General features: G+C 40.0%; 1 protein-coding gene across 6 annotated transcripts in view; it reads right to left on the bottom strand.

Moving 5' to 3' along the window:
* Positions 1-20596, bottom strand: part of raskol (Ras GTPase-activating protein raskol) — a 42145-nt gene that overhangs the window by 754 nt on the left and 20795 nt on the right. For 2 of the 6 annotated variants that reach the window (XM_068283554.1, XM_068283553.1), the window contains 5 exons: positions 17851-17922; positions 4099-4219; positions 3898-4025; positions 391-3834; positions 14-317 (listed from right to left, as the gene is read on the bottom strand). In XM_068283554.1, the coding sequence (XP_068139655.1) occupies positions 14-317; positions 391-3834; positions 3898-4025; positions 4099-4219; positions 17851-17922 (4069 nt within the window). Of the gene's footprint in view, positions 1-13; positions 318-390; positions 3835-3897; positions 4026-4098; positions 4220-12485; positions 14908-17850; positions 17923-19252; positions 19849-20596 lie in introns of those variants that run through there. The other 4 variants (XM_068283552.1, XM_068283551.1, XM_068283550.1 and 1 more) reach the window with 3 other exon arrangements.

The following is a 20596-nucleotide window of genomic DNA, read 5'->3' on the forward strand; positions in this document are numbered from 1 at the left end:
GTAGTAGGCCTACCTATCGATAATGCTGCGCATGGTGGACTCTGATTGCAGGCTAAGATTATTCGAGCCATTACTGCCGCCTCCGGCACTGCCACCTGGACGTTGGAGGGCAAACAGTTCATCACTAGAGTCGCGTAATTCCGCCTCATCGCGATCCAGTGTGTGACGCAGTGTGTCCAGTGTCTCCTGCAGTAGCTGAATCTCACCGTTCTGGTCATAGGCTTTGCTCAGCGAGGAAGATTCATGGCCAGCGCTAATGCCTCCACTACTGCGCAATTGACGTCGTCTTTTGCCCTCCTGTAGCTGCTGGCAGTTACCTTTAGAAAGGAGAAGAAAGAAAATTCATTAGAGTTTCCCCAGAGACATGGAAATTTGTTATCCTTTGCTTACCTTCCGTGTCCGTGCTGCTATCGGATAGAGTCCTTGCCGAGTCTAGGCTGAGACGTCGCTGGGCCGATGTCGATGGACCGTTTCCACTTCCGTTATTGCCTCCGAATTGCTTCATTTGCTCCTGCTTCATGTGATGATGATGTGAATGGTGATGTGGATGCTGTTGCTGCTGATGCAGATGATGTGCTGCTGCTGATGATGGTCCATTGCCTGGTGTGGCCAGAGCATAGGCTATTATGCCTCCCCCAGCACTGCCATAGACATCTTCCCTTTTAAGGGGCCCATTGAGTCGTCCATAGGCGGCTGATGAGGATTTACCCATCGAATTGGATGAACTACTGCCGCCACTGAGGGAACGCTGTGCCTCCAGCTTCGATGTGGATGTTAGATTAGCTCCGGCTGCTGCTGCAGCTGCATAACTGAAATAGTTATCCGCCGATAGTTGTTCATCCGATGAGCTGGGTGTCAGGGTGGCCGCATCCAAGTTTCCGCCATTGTTGAGGAAAGCAGCACGAGCCGCCACAAGGCCACCGCCAATGGGTTTGGCACGTGGCGTGGCCGTAATCGAAGAGGAGGATGATGATGGTAGTGGACAGCGTTGACCACTTGGTCCACTCTGTTGTTGTTGTTGCTGCTGCTGTTGCTGTTGCTGCTGCAGTTGATAAGAAGGATTCTTAAAGGCCAACGGAGTTACGGGATGATGTCCAACACCGGCGGAGATGGCCGCCTTCAGCTGGCTCTCCACTGGACTGGAGGACTGTGAGGGCGACGGATTGGTCGAAATACTCTGATAACCCGAACTGCAGTGGCTACTCTTGGCCGATAGTTGCTCTTTCCCAGCTTGCGCTGCCACCTTCAATTGATGATTACTATGATGCTGCTGATGATTGCCCGCCATGTGATGTAACTCGCCCACATCATGCTCCTCGGCATATTTGAATAGATCATCCAGATCCTCCAGATTCTTGGGCATATTCGAATTAGGATTAAGTTGACGAGGATAACTGCCAGTTGAGCCGCCGCCATTCGAGTGATCGGGTATACCCAAATTGAGTTTATGATTACGCTGTGGCCCACCACCCGACTTCATCATGGGAGTGGGTGATTTACGCACAAAGGCGCTGCTCGTGTCCAGGCCAGAGATTTGTATAAAGTCACCAGGCAACTCAGCCTCATTGCCATTAGCAGCATTGCGTGGCAAGGTGCGAGATCGATTCGAGCATGCCGATGACGAGGTATTGGCATCATAATCATTACCATTGCACATATACGGATAGGTCTGGCGTTCCATGCGCTCTATGGTGCTGGCAGCGCTGGTTTGGGGCGCCGCCGTGGGGCAGTGCAATTGCGCCGGATGCAAATGCTGGGCGGGATGATGGGGCATTAGTAAATTGCTACTGCTGCCATTCAATGATGATGAGGCCATTGAGCTCTGAGATTGGGCATGCTGAAGGCCAACTATGGAACTCTGTGAGTTAGAGAGCATCTGCATTGGATGATGATGGGGATGAAGTTGTTGTTGTTGTTGTTGCTGCTGTTGCTGCTGCTGGAGCAGTCCATTCACTGTGGGATCATTGTAACGGAATATATTCTTCTCCAACGAACTGGGCGTTAATACACCACGCATTATACCCCTCTCGGCCGGCTTACTGACCACCGCATGCTGAGGCTGTGCCAACTGGGCCTGCTGCTGTGGCAACATCTGGCCGGGATTGTTATTGCTGCTGCTTGTGTTGTTGATGGCGCTGCTGCTGGTGGCCACACTCATGCCCGGATTACGATTCTCTTGATTCTCACTGGCTATGGAGTGCGACGATGACATTACAGTGGGCAAATAGCCACCACCCAAGCCCGTTGTGCTCATCTCCTTGGCTTTTGTAATCTCGTCCAGTATATGCTGCAGTGGATCCAATTCATGTTGACGCGCCTCCGGCAACTTGGACAAACTCTCACTGAGCAAACTATGCAAAATGGACAATTGTTTGCCCTGATCAATGTAGCCAGCCCAATCGAGTATAGAATCCGGAGCCGGATGTTCCGGCCTTGTCGATATAATCTCCAGAAATTGCTGCATCCGTGAGGCCTCCTGTTCGAGGAAATCATTGAGAAATTCCATGAAATTCTCTTTACCCTGAAAACGGGTGAAATTCGCCAACGTTTGCAATGTCTTGGCCACCAAAGTCAAATTGCGGGTCGCCCGGGCCGATGGCAATTCGCTGGTGATGTTAAACAACGACGGCGACAATATCGCCGGGCAAAGGAAACGCAAAAAGATGCTCGCAGAGATCAAGTTATCGGCCATATCCTGGCGGCCCAGCTGCTGCAGTCGCTCACGGAACGTGGCAAAACAGGCCCGCAGCTGGGGGGGAAAATGTTTATGCGACTCGTAGATACATTGCCAGGCATTGCGCACGGCCTGCCGGAGAGTTGCCTGCTGCCGTTGCAGTGAACCCGCCGACGAACCACTCGTCTTTGTGGGATCCACTTCACAGTCACGTTCCGATTGGATAAGCTCATTAATGGGCGCCGACAGTGTATCCTGTAAATACTGTTCCCCAGTGAGTTTGAGGAATGCCTCCATGCTCTTGGTGGCCAGCGAATTGCCACGAAATGTCAATCTCTGATCGCCCACACGCAGCAGATCCAGGGCCACGACATCGGTGAGAAAGGCTCCGGCCAGTCCCTGAGCGTGCATAAGCAACACCAATGCCTGGCCGATGTCCTCTTTGGCTTTCACCCCAATCACCGGTTCGAGAGTTTCGCAAACTCGTTTATAGTTCTCCTTGAGATAGGCCAGGAAATTGCCATATACTTGTATGGGCAATATATCGGTGCTCTGGAAGCGACATTTGATACGCAGTGTGGGCAATTGTTCGCGATCTTTATCCTTGCCACTGCCACCGCCCGATTGACGGCCCAAACTATCGCCGGCCTTGTCACTCAATATGGGATACCAATCCTCACAGATGACGCGGGATGTCACGTCGTGTACGGGTATTTTAACTGAGCCAACAAATTGATATTTATCACGCTTCTTCTTCTTGTCCACCTCACGGAATACATTGACCGTAATCACATTGATTTCCGGTATATCCGGAAAATCAAAATATTCACCCCAAAAGAGTAAATCCGTTTGTAATTTAACACTCGTCCGGCCGTACAGTGTTTTATCCAATTGCAATTCACAGAAATATTTCTTTTTGGCTGGCAAATTCTTTGCCTCGTATACCCATAATTTTAACGAATTGTCCGTGCGACGAGTATGCTCGGCATTTGGAGCTATCGATTTGCGTAACGAATAGATCCATAGATCGCGCTCCTGCCTCGAACCGCACGAGTAGTAACGTTCACCGCGCGGCCCGCCGCGCACCTGGAAACAGTGTCGACGACCCAGCACCGATTGATGTACAGGAGCCACGCCCACAGCGCCAGAACACGACAAATCTGGAAAGGAATTGCCAGGCATTAATATATATAACTAATCTTATATATCTCAAGATGACTTACCAATGGTTGACATCACCGCATGACTGGATAGAAGACTCTCGTGAGAGCGTGAACCACGTAAGCCGCCAGTTCCGCGTTTTGTTCGCTCCAATTTGGTAACCGATTTCGTACGTTTCAGGGGATTAGATCTAGATATGAAAATATATATATATTGGTTATTGGAAAGTCCATCTTGTTTTTGGATTTTCAAATAAAACTCACTTTTTAGAAAAGAAATTTGTGAAACGTGAGGTGGCATTATGCTCCGGCTGATGTTGTTTACTGCCCAAAATGGGCGTGGTAGGCGCTGAACCGCGACGACAGGCCTTCTCATATGAAGTATCTGCAAATGATCAACAAAAACAAAAAAACACAAAATTAATAATATAATATTAATTAGCTGAATAATAATTAGCAAGTTGAGACCCCAAAAAAAAAAAAAAAAAAGATACCTTTACGGAACCAATATTATTATGGCGACGAATAAATACCCTTTCAAATAGTTTAGTTTCTCCTTTTTTCATTACTTTAGGGAGAGTTCTTCTTCTCGATGGAATACCTTTGCAAACTTCTTAAGGACAACAAGAATATGTTTCTTTCCCAAAAGATGAATCCTTCTGAAGAGAACTAATTGGGTTTCCTTTTCAATTTGTTTACTTTCTCAAGCGGTACGACATTCAAGATGATTCAAAATACTTTTGGAATGCATTTCACTAGAAAACAGATGATTCAAAATTCAGTTTTCATTTCTTTCTCTTTCTCATTGTCTTTCTTCTGAGCACAGTACTCGCATCCAGCTTCTTCTTAATATCCACATCATCCTCTTTGCTGTCCAGTTGTTGAAACTTTTGCATGAATCGGTTTCGGGTTTTTGTGCGATTACCGCACAAAAACAACAACATCAACCCAAAACCCTAACCGGTTTACACACACACAGAGAGACACACACACATAGAAAAAGGAGCCAGTTGAGTTGAGAGCAGCAGCTGCTGCACATCACCTGCCCCGACTGCTGCTGGCTGTCGTCGAAGGTGGATGCGGAGGTGGAGGTGATGGTGATGGCAGAGCAGGTACTCTTCTTCTACTCTTGTACGTATCATCATGATTCATCATGTGCCTCATTACCCAAAAGAAAAGAATCAAGCCAAAAGAGAAAGAGAAGCGTACAACAAGATAAATGTTGGGGGAGTGTTTCTGCCAGGGGATGAGGTAGGAAGAGAAGCATGGAAAACTGGTTTCCCAATCCCATCTAAACATCCATTCAACCATCTTGTGGTATTTGCCGCCCTCGCTGCTCGACCTTGTCGATGGTAGACAGGGACCAGCAGATGATGCGTCTATGCCCAGGCACGACCATCTCATCTATCTTCATCTCTCTCTCTCTCTCTCTCTCTCTCTCTTTCTCTAGGAACACATTTGACTTATTTGAAAAAAGTGCAAACATAATTTCGCCGTTTTGTATTTAAAAGAAAAAGACCCCGAGCCAGGGGCTAGGAGGAGTGCAAAATCTGGTCATCTCTTCCGCATCAAAGTTGATTCATATTACAAAATCTTTTGAATTTCCAGCAGATGTGAGCACGATTTGTCATCATACCATGTAAGAAAAAGTACGTAGGGGAAGGAACGACGAAGAACCTAAGAAATTGTGTCATGTTTATTCCATCACAGATGGTACAAAAAAAGCCCAACAACAACAGCAACTTCTATTTAAACCAAAACCAAAATGAAACATTTCTATAAAAGATCAAAACTCGTTCATGATGAGCAACTGTATCATCATCTTTATCAAAAATGGTGCGATTTTTTTTTATTTTGTATATTTTTGCCCAAGTAGAGCCTACGCCCACCTTGTATATATCATCCATCTATCGACCAATCCTACCACCATCCACCATCTAACCCAGCCAACCAACCGCCCACAAAAGATATATCTATCTATGTACATGTATGTATCTACCATGATGATGATGATGATGTTGGTGATGATGGTGACACACCCAACACAAAGAGATTATGATTAGAGAAGGCAAATGAATGGAATAAATTAGTAGGTGTGCTTAGGGCCAGCCTACTGAAAGGGAAAACTCACCAGGAAAACCCTCTTCATATGCTTATTCATTATGTTTTCATCAACAACAACAACACAAAAAAAAGGTTCGCCATAGAAAAATCATTTATTTCTTTAGTTTAACTATTAATATCAATTCGTTCTCAACACTAAGACTAAAGTGAAGAAATTCAATCTTAATCAACTAGAAAAAGTAGATTCAAATAACTTTTATTAAGACAACGATTTTCCTAATTTTGAACTAAAGAATCTTAGCAAATGATTAAGTTGAAATTTCGAAACTAAACGGACTAAAACTAAAGTCGAATGACCTTATTTTAAAATTGTAATAGAACATTACTTTCTTTTGTTAATTCCTTTTTCCACATATCATCATTTTCCTCGCATTCATTCCACCATACACTGTAAATGTTCCTATCTCACCGTTTCAGTTTGGTTTTACTAACTTGTCATCCCTTTGATTCAATAACGATACATCAAACAAATTGCTTGAAACGAGTTAAAATGAAACAGAACAATGTCATTTGTGGAATCCAGGTAATATAATAATACTTTTATATTTTTTTGTAGGATTTTTCTGTAGGAAACTATTGAGATTTATGATTCAGCTGCTTACTATGTAATGAATTCATTTCCCACTCGTTCCAAATACTCAAGTGTTTCCTTTATCTTAATTAGGAATCTGTAGTGAAACTGTACTGAAAATATAAATAGTTTATCGTAAAACTATTGGAATATACAAACATTGCAGTTTGAGATAAGGAAAAATCAATTACATTATGTATGACATTTTGTTTACAATTTGATATTAAACAGAAAACTTTACATTTATGAATTATGCCCGTTTGTTGTTGTGAATATACTTAAAAATTTAACAATTAAATCTATTATAAGCCATAATATATGTATGTATATATACATATATGATCAGTGGCGTCACATTATGCAGGGTCAAATAAATAATAAACAAACCGCTTCAAATAACTACGCCACTGGCATTAAAGGAAAAACAAATCACTGAATAGACATCAATTGTAAGTATTTCTCTCAAGTAATTAACTGATTGATGATTAGTTTTTCCCTCCCCCATCTTAATGGAATGCCCACTTGTGCTTGATGTAACTTGATAGTTATCTTTAAATAAAATATCTGTAAATACATATTGTATATTGAAGCTAAATAAGTTAGGCATAAGAATGAATTAGGCATTAGACAAGATGACGACACTCCATTCAAAAACAAACAAATCTTAGTTAAATGAGTGTGCCAATTTAAGTTTCAGAGAGATCAACTTGAGGCTCATAAGGTGAGTCGAGATGATGATGATGATGATGTGAGCTGGTCCATGCCAGATTTGGCAATATCACATATGTAATGATGTTTTGTTTTTGGTTTTTATGGCTTTGCCGGATGAGCTAATGCTAATGCTAATGTCTGGGGTGGCCAGAGTTATAGGGATCATGGGCAGGTTATATTTTGACTCAATTTAGTTTTTCAAAAACAAATTCTCTACGGACAGTGAGGGAAAGAAGAGAAAGCGTTAAAGAATGTCTTCTTCTGTCGTATCGAAATTGAAATCGATTAGATCTGCCATTTGTTGATACTCTTTCTCTGTCTCATGCAACATCTTTCTAGTTTTACTGTTACACCACTCTCTCTCTCTCTCTGTCTCTCAAAATGTGCCATGATAAGGTCAACTCAATTATCAGCGCGTTAAACAAATTTATTATACATATGTATATACAGACATAGTCTATAATATATGTACATATGTATGTATGTATCTCTCCCGACTTGGGGTCGCTTGGATGTCGGGTCTCACGATCAGTCAGTTAGTCAGTCAAGTGTTTGCTTGTCTGATAATAAATGATCACCGGAGACAGATAAATTTGTTTTTTTTTTTTTTTTGAACAAAAAGAAAAGTAAAGTGAAAAATTATATTCTGAACAAAAAAGAGAATGTTATCGACATTATTGTACCTATTAGTTTCTCTCTCTCTCTCTCCCATTACTAAAACCCTTTAGTTGGTTATGTTTCTTTTTACAGTAAAAACAATTCAAAACGTAATCGGCAAATTATTTCAAAATTTATTTAAATAGCGGACGTTGACGATACTATGCGCAGTACGTTCAAGTGGCCCCTACGACACCAGGACATAGCCTGTTACGCGCGAGCCCAAGCACCACCTCCCACCCGACCGACCGAGGGGTGCAGCCGTATAACGCACGGCACGAATCGCGTGGACAAGTACACAATAGAAAAAACAGACAAACAAATAATACTACAGCTATCTATTAACTAAATGGGATAGGATAGATGTTTTAAGCATATTAATAGAAAACTCTGAGCCGATTACAGGGAATAGAAGGTTGTAATCAGAGCAGAGGACCCTAAAAGGTTCATGCATAGCATAGTTAGAAGAACAACGACTAAGGGATAAAGGTATCAAAGGATGTCTACTCCGTCTACATGGTACCGACAGATTCACCTGAGCTAATAACTCAGGCGAGTCGATATCACCAATTAGGAGCTTGTGCATAAAAATGACACCAAGCATAATTCTACGGTTAGTTAGGGATGGAAGGTTAATCAAGAGAAGTCTACTAGAATACGAAGGCAAATTGACATTGCGATCCCAGCTTAAGCCACGAAGAGCAAATAACAAGAACTGCTTTTGAACGGATTCAAGTCTAATCTGGTGCGACTCATATTGAGGTGACCAAATGCAAGATCCATACTCTAAAATAGGACGGACAAGCGAAGTGAAAAGAACTTTAGTTGTATAGGGGTCATCAAATTCTTTTGACCATCTTTTAATGAAACCCAGGACACTCATGGCCTTTGCGACCGTGGTGGAAATATGGGTGTTAAAATTTAACTTATGGTCCATAAGTACGCCCAAATCATTCATATTATTTAGACGTTCCAGAGGGCTATTGTTTAGAAAATAAGTGACCAGTTGAGGAGAGTTACGGAAAAAAGTCATTACCTTACATTTGGTAGTGTTAAGATTTAGTAGATTAAACTTTATGTGAGTATATCCATCTGCATTATATATCCACAAGGGACAAATAGGCAAAATTCGATTTATAAGATAAGAGTTATAGTCACAGATATTGTTTGACCTTATTAGAAATAGGGGAAATCAAGAAAATTATGAGTATATAATATTAAATATGATATCAAAGTCTTGGTATGACTAAAACATGTAATGAAAATATCCATAAATTTTGTTTGAATATTGAGAAATTTAACAATCGATAAAATCGCTGAGTATTTACAGTATTTGGTATAAAACAAAGTACTTTTGAATACTTTAAACAATATCAAACTCAAAATATGATCAAGTTGTTTAAATAAACGGAGTATTTCCTTGAGTATTTTGAGTTTTCATTCAAATGAATTAAATTATTAAAAGTAGCTTGAAATTTTAGCTTATTTTAAAACGAACAAATTCGATTGTTTGTGTGTTTATTAAAGACTGAGTATCTTGCTTTTCTCTCTTAACAATGATCAATTAAGGTTCAATACTTTCGATAAAATTTCACTAATACCCCAAATATAACCTATTTCTGTGTGGAATGCAGGGTGAAACAAATCTCTCAAATGCATATGTGTGTGTGTGTGTGTGTGTCAATCATTGGGCTAGATAAGAGTAAAGAGTCGATCAATAAATACATACATATATGTATGTATGTATATATAAATATTTTAGTAACATAGTCTCCACATCTTTGTCTTGTTCATTTATTTTAGTTTGTTTTTGTTTTGTTTGCCCATTTATTTTATTTATTTATTTACATATGTATGTAGTTGGCTTTATCAACTAACCAAAAACTAGACCTACCCCCCAACCGCTCCGCACTAGAGAGTCAGTCAGTCAGTCAGTCCATCAATGTGCGAGTATTTTTGTCTTATCAAATTTCAAATGAAATGCAACTGCATATACGACTCTATCCTCGCTCTCCCCCCTACCCCCTCACCATCTCACTCTCTCTCTCGCGCTGTGTCTATTATGTGTGTGTGTGTGTGTGTTTGTTATGGCAGCAAAATTTAAGTTTTTCAAGGCACTTTGCTCTCCGTCTTACTGTATCTTTCTCATACTGTGCTGTCTCTGAGTGTGTGTGTGTCTCTTTCAGTTTCTCCAGTACTTCTTGTTGTTGTATGTAGTTCCCGTTTCTCGCTCCTTGCTAACAAAAACTGGTTTTCTGGTGCGGGTGTGTGTATCTCTCCCCTCCCCCATACCCCTCCTCTTCCCATCACACTCTCTAAAACTGTGTCCATGTGTCTGTGCGTGTGTGTGAATCATAATAAAACGCAATGAAATTGAAATTGTAGCCAAAAGATACAGAGAGCTGAGACAGAGACAAAAACAGAGACAGTGTGAGAGAGAGAGAGAGGAGAGTCACGACCAAACAACAAGCTAAAATGAAACCAATGGAAAGAAAACCAAACCAGCGACACAACAACAAAAGCCACAAGAAGAAAACAACAACACCAACAACTACAGCAAGAGTTGCCAGACGGCAAAACAGCAAAAGTGTTGTTGCTCCTACACACACACACACACAGTAGAAACTTTTTTTTTTGTTCGACAGCTGTATATCAAAAATGCATATAAAAAAGTGTGTCCATCCATTGAGGGATGTCTGCTAATCGAGTCATTACTGTAACATACACATTTAAATGCATACACACACAAATATTGACCGATCGGGCCCTATATATACATATGTATATCGTCCAACTCTAATTAGGTACTTGTATGTGTATGTGTGTATTTCATATCCGTTTTGAATTCTAATTTAATTAAAGTATTTTTCCATTACATTTTCTTTGGGATTTCAAATAGTACTTTTATCAATTCAAATAGAAACTAATGGACTTTGTTACAAAGTAGTTACAAGTTACATATAATTGTTTAAAGGTAAATTACCAGAGTGACAAAAGACCTTTGGGTTAATTTGCAAATTACTTTAAGTACTTACTGAGTACTTTCAAACAAAATAACTACAAAATGGGAGGAATAATTACGTGTTATTGTCAAAATAGAATCATTCAGGTTTATTGTGCCCATATAGAAAGAATATTCAAGCCTATAATCTGGCCCTGACCAAACTTAAACCAGGTCTAAAAGAGTCCCCCCGAGTCCCCTTCTTTTCTCCACATTTAACCTTTACTTCTAACAATAACAACAAGGAAATATTGGTATAAAGGATATTTTTATTGCAAAGATTAAAGATATTTATGGTGTTTTACTTAACGAATCCAAGGGGATTCCCCGCTTAAGTTCGTTCTAGATTCGTCCTTGAGAGTTTTCAGAGTTATAACTAAAGTCTTTACGATCAAACTGCTGATGCATTTGTATAAATTGAAATAGATTTCATTAAGTAGTTGATTCTGAGTTATGTATTTGTAAATAGATTACAAGATTGAATCGTTGCTATCACAAGATCTGAAGAATGAACTATCTAAACTATCTGAAGAATACATACAGAAGTATCTTCTGTGAAGATTCTTTACTAATCATTAATGAAATCTACTTTAATTTCACATTGACTTTTGTATCAGATCAGATAGCATTACTTTTTTTGTTTAATACCAATGATATATGTAAATTCTTTAACGGAAAAGAAAAGGGAGTATGGGAAAGGCATTACTTGCATTATTTACTTTTGATCAGAAGTATACGAATATTTACATTTAATTACCAAGAAATTATGTATTTAGATTGATTTCTTTAAGTTTCTATTAAATGTATTCATTATAAAATTGAACAGTAATTTGTTTTTCTCATTAAAATGCAACTAACCAAAAGAAATTCTTGGTATAGAAAACATTTGATACGAACGGATCGGACAAACACCCCCCCAAAAATAAAAAGAGAGAATCGTTCTTGGAATACGAAATCAAGACATAATGTAACTTTTCGAATGTATACAAACACACACACACACACACACACACACACAGATAGTTAAGTACGCTTGGTATTTGCTGTTGTTCGATCACCCATTGTGCGGCGGCGGCATTGGCGTCGGTTGGCTGGCTGTCGATCTGCCCCCCACCTACTATTCCCCTCTGGAGGGCCCACCAAAAACTGGCAATGTTGTCCTCCTACCCCGAAAGATATAACACGCACGATCGAGCAAAAGCGACGACGCAATGAACGAGTGTAAATAAAGTAGCTAACAGAGAGAGAGAAACAAAAAAAAAAAAACAAACTAAACTGAACTGAACACAGGAAGGCTTTAATAAAAGCCAAGAAAAAAGGGGGGAAGGAGAAAGGGGAGAACCTTATCTTATCAAGACTCTTTGCTGGCTCTCTTTCTCTCCCTTTATCCATCACCCAAACACACATACATATGTATGTATACTTCTTTCTTTGTCTTTCCCCTTTAATTTTTGTTCACAAATCGATCAAGAGGGAAATACAATGTATTTTCAACCACCGGAAAATGTATGTACATACATACATATGTACATATGTATGTAAGTACATATGTATATGTAGGTAGAGGTATGTAGGAAGAAGACCTACCCGAATGATGTCCCGCATCATCTTCCGTTCGTGCTGTTGTCGATGTCTTTGTTGTATTGTTGGTGGTGTCATCTAATATCTCTCCTGTTGCTGTTGTTGTTCTATCCTCTGGTCCATATAAATTTAGATCTTTGATCTTAAAGCGCTCACGTATCAATTCTTCACACTGATCCGTTTGAAAATAACTGCTCAATTCATCCAAACTTAAGGGGCAAACATCGTAGTTGAGGAAGAAGTGTTTGCCCCAACTGCCAATGCCATAGTCGAGACCAAAGCTGGAAGTGGATGTAGCAGAGGAGCTACCCTGTTGATGATGATGCATATGATGCAATTGATGATAGTGTTCGGCCGCTAGTGATGTACCGCTGCCTCCCTGTATGCCGCCACCTCCTCCGTTGTGTGCAATATTCTTGAGCAGGGAATTGCTACGTGACACTTTGGTGGAATGAGCACGACGTATGAAACTTAGTGATTTCTTTGGTGGCGATACAATCGTTTGAGGCAGTGGAGCTGCGGCGGCAGTTGGCGCCAAATCTGCTGGTGTCAATTTGGGCGTTGATTTCAATAGGGCAGAAAATTTGGGTGGAAATTTATGAGTAAGTATGCAGGTGGTTGAGGCACTGCCTTGGATTTTATACGGCGATGATGATGTTGATGATGTAAATGATGATGAACCGGTAAATAGTTGACGCTGTGATGATGATAAATGCACTGGTTGTTGTGGATGATCATTGGCTGAGGCTGCTGCTGCTGCTGCTAAAGCCAACGATGGTGATAGATTTTGTGGTAATGTTTTTGATTTGGCACGCAGTGTTATGGTTGCAGTTGTTGTTGTCGTTGTTGTTGCGGACGACAGTGAAGCTGACGTTGTTGCCGTTGCCAGACCGTGTTCTATACTGGGCAGGGGTACGGCCAAAATATTGGTACGCGAACGCGATTTCATTAATTTGATGGGTGTCGAGGTGTTGGTCTGCATGCGGCTTATCTCTGAGTCATCGTCATCATCATTAACGGCAGCGGCCGAAGCGGCGGCGTTACCGTTGTTGTCGTTGCCGATAACGCCGGCGCCGACGTCGTGGTTGTTGTCGTCATCATTGTGTCGACGTGTGTGTGTGGAGGAGAGTGCCTGCTGTTTGGGTGGTGTGGCCATAACAATATCATGATCCTCATTAAAATGTGTGCGAGGTGCAGCAGTTGGCGGCGCAGCTGCTGCTGTATCGGCATTATTATATTCTCCACCCGCTGCTCCTTCTCCTCCTCCGCCACCGTCGGTGCTGCCATTTAAACTGATCACATTTAGGACTATGCCATAACGTTTCAATTTTGAATTTGATGGCGATGAATTGGCAGCAGCAGCTTGTGGCAAAGTCTTAAGCAATTTTTGACGATTCATGGCCTCTATGGAATGTTCATCATCTTCATCGGTATCGGAATAGTGTACATTATTCTCGTTACCACTTATGCTCCAATTGAAGCCACATGGCGGTGGCGGCGGTGGTGACATCTTATTAGAGTGTCCACCACTTTTACGCTCAAATAATGCACTGACCTTGGCGACACTGCTCTTCTTGGTGGATTTTTTGGTCTTTTGATCGCCGCTACTTAAACTGGAGTTGCTATCACTAATGCTTGTGTGATCGTTGCTGGTGGCAGGAGTGGCTGGAGGATCTTCGTCTTCTATGACAAGAGGCACATAAAATGTGGAACGACGCCGTTGTGTTTTTTCCTCTTGTGTGGGCGTGGCAGCGGCACTATTACTACAACTACTATTGATGCTGTTTTCTGTGTAGTTATTGTTGTTGTTGTTGTTGCTTTGGCTTGCTTCGTTAGCTGCCTGCAACATTTTTGGAGTGTATATGTGTGTTTGTATATGTGTGTGTGTGTGTGTTCTTCTCTACTTGCTGTGGCACGGCAGGCTGCTGCTGTTGTTGTTGTTGTTGCTGATCATGACACAGACAGAGCAAGACCGAGAGAGATAGAACACGGGTGACAGGCAGCAGGTAAGATATGCAATATATTTGTTTCTTTGTATATGTGTGTATATATATATATTCTGCTTCTTCCACTTCGTCTGTGTTTTTTGTTTTTCGCTGACAAGCAATTTCTGCCTATTCTTGGTTCTGCTTTGGTTACTGCATTTTCAGTTATTGTTATTATTGTTGTTGCTGTTGTTGTCGTTGCATTTCCGCGTTTGCAAGTCGCAGATAAATTTAATTTGCTTGTCGCCTCGATTCACATAGTAAATAAACAGATGCTGTTCCACATTTATCCATATACATAAGTAATTTTTCACAAATTTGAAACACACTCACAACTCCGCTACACAAAATTTGTTAAACACAATTTAAAATTTAAAAAAAAACAGAAAAAAAACAACACCAAAGAACGGGGAAAGAAAAAGAAACACAAACACACGCGTCCGCGTTCGCAGAGCGTTGAGCGACAACAAAAAGAGTGCGGATCGTGCTAAATAGAGCTGGGAAACTATCGATGGTACTATCGATACATCGATGGTTTTGTATTTTTATAAAACATCGATGTTTGGCCAGCACTATCGATGTTTTCTTTCTTTTACAATTCTTCGAGGGAAAAGCATATAAGTACGATTTTACTTCTTTACAGTTAATATTATCTTCTTTACAAAAGTTTTAAAAAAATGGCCAACAAATTTCTGTGTGTGTCTGACCAAATAATATCGGATAGACGTTGCTCTTGGAAATCTTGTGTCGTAAAGAAACTTTTGTTTTTAAACAAAAATCTCAAAAATTATCCCTTAACCTTGTTTTTTTTGTTGTTTAATTTTAGTTAGTTATAAAAAAAGTTACCAAATGAATGAATTGTTATTACTAAATTTTAGCTTATAATTAAAATATAACACCAAATCTTGCTTAGTCGGATCGTTTTTATTTAGTATCGCTTTAACTATTGTTGCTATATCTCTTTATTCCATTGAGATTCGCGAAATAAATAAATGATTTTAAAAATACCGCGCAAACATCGAAACATCGATGTTTTATCGATGTTTTTCCAGCTCTAATGCGGATCGTGTAAAAGAGATCCCAACTTCGAACAAAAGAGAATCTAAAGCAGTCGAACTCGAACAAAAGAGTCGAACTTCGAACATTGCTGCTGCTGACGAAATGATCAGTGTTGCCATAGCAGCAGAAAAATAGCCAAATCAAGCAACCAACAAAAAAGAAAGCCAGAAATAATTTGTGAGAGAGAATCTTATCTTTTCAAATGTGAATTGCTTATATAAACTGATCATCATTTGGCATACAACAAAACCTTAAGTTACTGTTAATATTCAAAAGAAAGTAATCAGGTCATATGGCTTGGAAAAACCTTATAACCTTTTTATTTAATAAAATTTCTAACCGAAAATAGCCACAATTTCCGTTTTTCCCGCTGTTTTTGAATTTTACCCGCCATCAGGCTTGGATGAAACTCAAATTCTGACGGGAAAAAAGCCAAAATGGCTACACTGTTAAGTGATCATTAAATGTCTCAGCGAAAGAGCCTCTAGCGCCGGAAGGCGTGGGGGGCAAGAGGAAAGAGAGCACAAGGAAAAAATTTCAATGTATGTAGTACATGGACATTTTTTTTGTCTTCTTGTCCGGCCCTGAATTACAAGCGAGAGCGAGAGAGAGAGGTAATGGTAAGAAATGCGGCCAAACAGAGATGGCAAACAAACATTCACAAACAGAGTTTCGACTCTAGCGACTACAATGATGCCCTTTTTTTCTAAATAGAATGTAGATTTGAAATTAAGGTTTGCTAGATTTTGATTTACTTTTTATTAAATCTCTATATTTATACATTTGTTATACCTACAGAATCGCATTTCTATGGATTGCATGAGTTGAGAAAGTAAAAACCGAACTCGAGGGCGTGAAATGTACTACCTAATAGATCTAATTGAGACCAGGTGTGCGTGAAGCTACCCTGTGCGAAATGACAACGAACTACTGACCGACCCTAAGATGTCAAGACCTCTAGGATTACAGCTCAGCTAAATAATTGGATAAATCTTTAAATCACTAGGGGGAATATCAGGTAATTGTTTACTCTAGCAATTAGTGGACGTCTTTCGGAAGTCTTGAAAACTGCCACCGAGAATCGCAGTGACGCAGTGGCGCAAATTTCCAGCTGGGCACCATAAACTACTTGAACAGTCTGGGCAGCAGCGCATAATAAGCCCTGTTCCTTTGTTCCCTCTCTTTCCCCTACTTACTAGGTACTGGGGTAACTATTAGATACGTCTTCTTTGTCACCCCTACTTGCAACGCTCTGCTGGCTTGGCTTGCTGTTGGCGTCTTTCCCCTTTTGCGACTAAGTATGTATGCCCTACCCTGCCCTGCGGAAGTGCGTGACTTTGGTGTTTTTATGCGACACGTTCATTCCTTTCTATTGCTTTTGGCTTGGCATTACCTTTAACGGAACCGAAAAAAAACTACTTTAGGTTGCCCTCCTATAAGTAGTAGAAAAGCTATTTGCATATTGTAGCACACGGCACAATGAACTGTTACTTGAGTTGTGTTTTTTTTTGCTTTTGTCTTGCCCTTACCAGACACCACACAATGGTCGAAAAGTCAATTGTTTGAAAGTGAAAAACTGTTGGTTACTTAATTTGAAAGTAATTGTTAACTTTACATTTAATTTTGTTTAAAATTCAATCAATTTTTGACTACAAATTACAATATTAGACATTCCCACTTCATTTTATTTTGATCCTAAAGGACTCTTGTATACATATATTTAAACAAATTGAAACCAAATTGATCCATTTGCTTTTTAACTTCTGTTATTTAGTTTTAATTTACATCCCAGAAGTATGCAAACAGTTGCAAACAATCAAGCCTAAAAGTATGCAAGTAACTTGTACTCCCACTTAAAATACAGTGAAAATATGCTAAAAGCATTCAGAAAACAATGTCTGGGGAACATCAAACCCTTAATCAATAATAAAAGTGTGCAGAATAAATAAACTAAAGCTAATTCACAAAATTGTTGTTCTTTAATTGCACAATTCTAATAAATTTGTGGTAGGTATTCCTCACTTACTAACCGTATCTTGATATCTTTCTTTGATTTTCATAGTTTTTTCTTAACTGACATCTGAAGAGGAGATGGATGCATAAGAATACAAAAGAACTGAACGTTCATGACTTATCACATTGCGCTGAAGTGACAAAAAATCAAAAGAAATCTACATTTTTTACTGTTGGCACATTTGCTGTTTTTTTTGTTTTTGATTTTTTTGCACGTTTGATAAAAGTTTCGTATTTGGATAAATGTTTATACATATATGGTTTCATAGTCACGTCATTGTCAAGGGTTTTACGGATAAACATGTCTCTTTTACCTTCATTTAATGACGTATCATTTAGCGCCGTATCGAAATGAATGCGAGGCAATGTCTTCGATTTGTACTCACCTAGAAAAGAGAAAAAACAGAAACAAAAGACAGAAAATTAGTTAAAAATTCGACGACCCATTTAGATCTACATATGAACATATTGTGTTGACCTTTGGTGTTTGGTGTACAACGATATTTGCCAGCAACTTGTTATGAATTCATTTCAATTAATGTGCAAAAATATGATAATAATATATGCAATAAACGATCTACAGTGCTTCGACTTTTGGATACCCTCCAGAGATTGCCATGCTGAATGGTTATGAGAATTCAGTTTTTGTTCTCTGGTGCTAATATACCCTTTGACCTTTTTTCTTTTTGCTCACACACACAAGGTATAGACAAAAGCTTCAAGCAATGATACATAAAATGCGCCAATTCAGCGCTAAAGTGAGCTAAATGTGTCGCAACAAAGACACATTCAGCTCTCTTAAGATAAATACTCACACACACACACACACACACGCACAGAATGTGGGGGAAAACAACAAAAAATACAAAAAATAGCCACATCTGGCAACATCTGCGGGGGGAAAAAGTGAAAACAGTTTCTTTCTCTGTGTGTGCGTGTGTGTGTTTGTGTGTGGCACGTGTGAATAACACAACAACTCACAACTAAGCCCCAAACTGAGCAAAAAACGAAATGTGGAACAACTACACATCAGTTCAATATGGAATCTATCCAATTGTATGTGAGACACAAGATCGTTCTTTATAGATAACATGCAACATTTTGAATAATTTAAAATTGGTTTTCCCCCATCTGAAAAGTCGTTGACAAAGTGGAGATCTACCTTCCCTACCCCTTTGTCAGAAAGTAGTTCTAGAGGTTATAGAGAATTTGCTAGCTACTATGTTCGTTTAAGATTCAGATATTTGAGTGGAACCCTCCAGCTGATTGCTAGAGTAAAATGGTATTTTCCAACACTGATTGATTTGGATAAAGAACTAACTGCTTACTAATGGTAAGACCTTTGATAGTTTTTATTTAAATATTCCTTTAAAGGTTTTGCTTCTATTTCTTGAAATGAAGGAGAATTTGGAGTTTGGAATTGTCCAACTTATAATGCGTTATCATTGAACATTATCTCACGCACGTTAAGAACAATTTTTGTGAATAAGAACGGGAAAATGGAATTTTCATCTTTATCTTTATCATTGTCATTGTTTAGTGTTTAAGGGGCATCCGTATAGTTGGTGAATATAACTGTATAAATGATATTTGTCGCCATTGCCATTAATGGGCCAAGACATCAAAGCGGAATATCCGCTCCATCATGTTGATGATGATGATGATGATGATGTGATGACTATGATGTCATCACTCGTTCAATGGGAAAATACTTACTACTCCTGTTGCCCGTTCCGGCGGCTGCTGCTGCTGCTGATGATGATGTTCCAGTTTGGTCCAATGACGCATTACCATTGGATGAACTTATGGAGATGCGTTCTTGATGTTGTTGTTGTTGTTCCATTTGTAGTTGCTGCTGATGAAGCATCTGCAATTGCTGCATATCGCAATGGACCTCATGAATGGGCGGCGTGGGTGCATCATCCCGCTCGCCACGCAAACACGAGGCCAATCCTCGTCCCCGAGGCATTGTACTTCGTGTTCTGAGAGTGGACACTGTGCTCGTGCTGGTATGGATGGGTATCATTGATGGAGGAGCTGGTGCTGCTGCAGCTCTTGTTTGTGTGTTGCTGATCATCGATGGGTTCGACGAGCGAGGCATTGAGTGCATTTTATTTAGCTGCGGATGATGTTGCATCTCATCGCTGGCTGTGCGTATAGCACCACAGTTCATTTTTGTTGTTGTTGTTGTTGGATTCTTTGTATTTTGCTTTTTGGTATTGTTTTTTGTTTATTTTGTTTATTTTGTTTTTGGTATATAATATTGTGATTTTGCTTTTTAGTTTGTGTTGATTACGTTTTTGTTAGCCTTGGCATGGTTTCCTGTATGAATGACGGGACATTAGAGTGACAAACGTGCGTTTGGAAGTCACTAACTGAGTGACTGACTGACTGACGACTACTTCCAGTTGTTGTTGTTGTTGTTGTTAATACTAATGCTACTACTGTTTCGCTTGCCTGAGTCAACAATTAAGATTTATGGTCATGGCGTGTTGGTTGCCCTAAGCCGTAGCCACCACCAAAAATATTATTTTAAACTAATTTTTCCTGAGTGGATTTTTGCCTTAGCTCTATGCACACACGCGCGACTGCGCACACCTCGCACACACCCACCCTCGCCCTCGCCATCACCCTCTCATCACGTTTACACATATTCCTTCCTACTCATTTGCCCATAGCCGGCAATAATTCTTGGCTTGAAAATTTCCTTTTAACTTGTAAAAATTTCACGCTCGTTGGCTTTGTGCCAAGCGGAAAAACATTAAGGAACAAAATGGTAATGAAACCAAGAGAAGGCATGGAATGGAATGAAACAATCCTATAAGGAGGGGAACGAAATGACACAGATCGATAACAATCGAAGATCTTTCTTTTGCAGTTTCGAAATGTATTTTATTTTTGAATTTCGTTTCTAAAGCTACTTCATACACCATTTCTTGCATAAAATTTAAATTCTAGGCCTCGTTTTTGTGGTTAGTTGGGTTTCCCCCACTGGTTTTTCTTTGCCTATGTGTGTGTGTGTGTGTGTAAATTGGTTATTTTTGGGGCCACAACTTGCGT

This window comes from Drosophila tropicalis, unplaced genomic scaffold, assembly GCF_018151085.1.
Source record: "Drosophila tropicalis isolate 14030-0801.00 unplaced genomic scaffold, ASM1815108v1 contig_158, whole genome shotgun sequence".
Classification (NCBI taxonomy): domain Eukaryota; kingdom Metazoa; phylum Arthropoda; class Insecta; order Diptera; family Drosophilidae; genus Drosophila; species Drosophila tropicalis.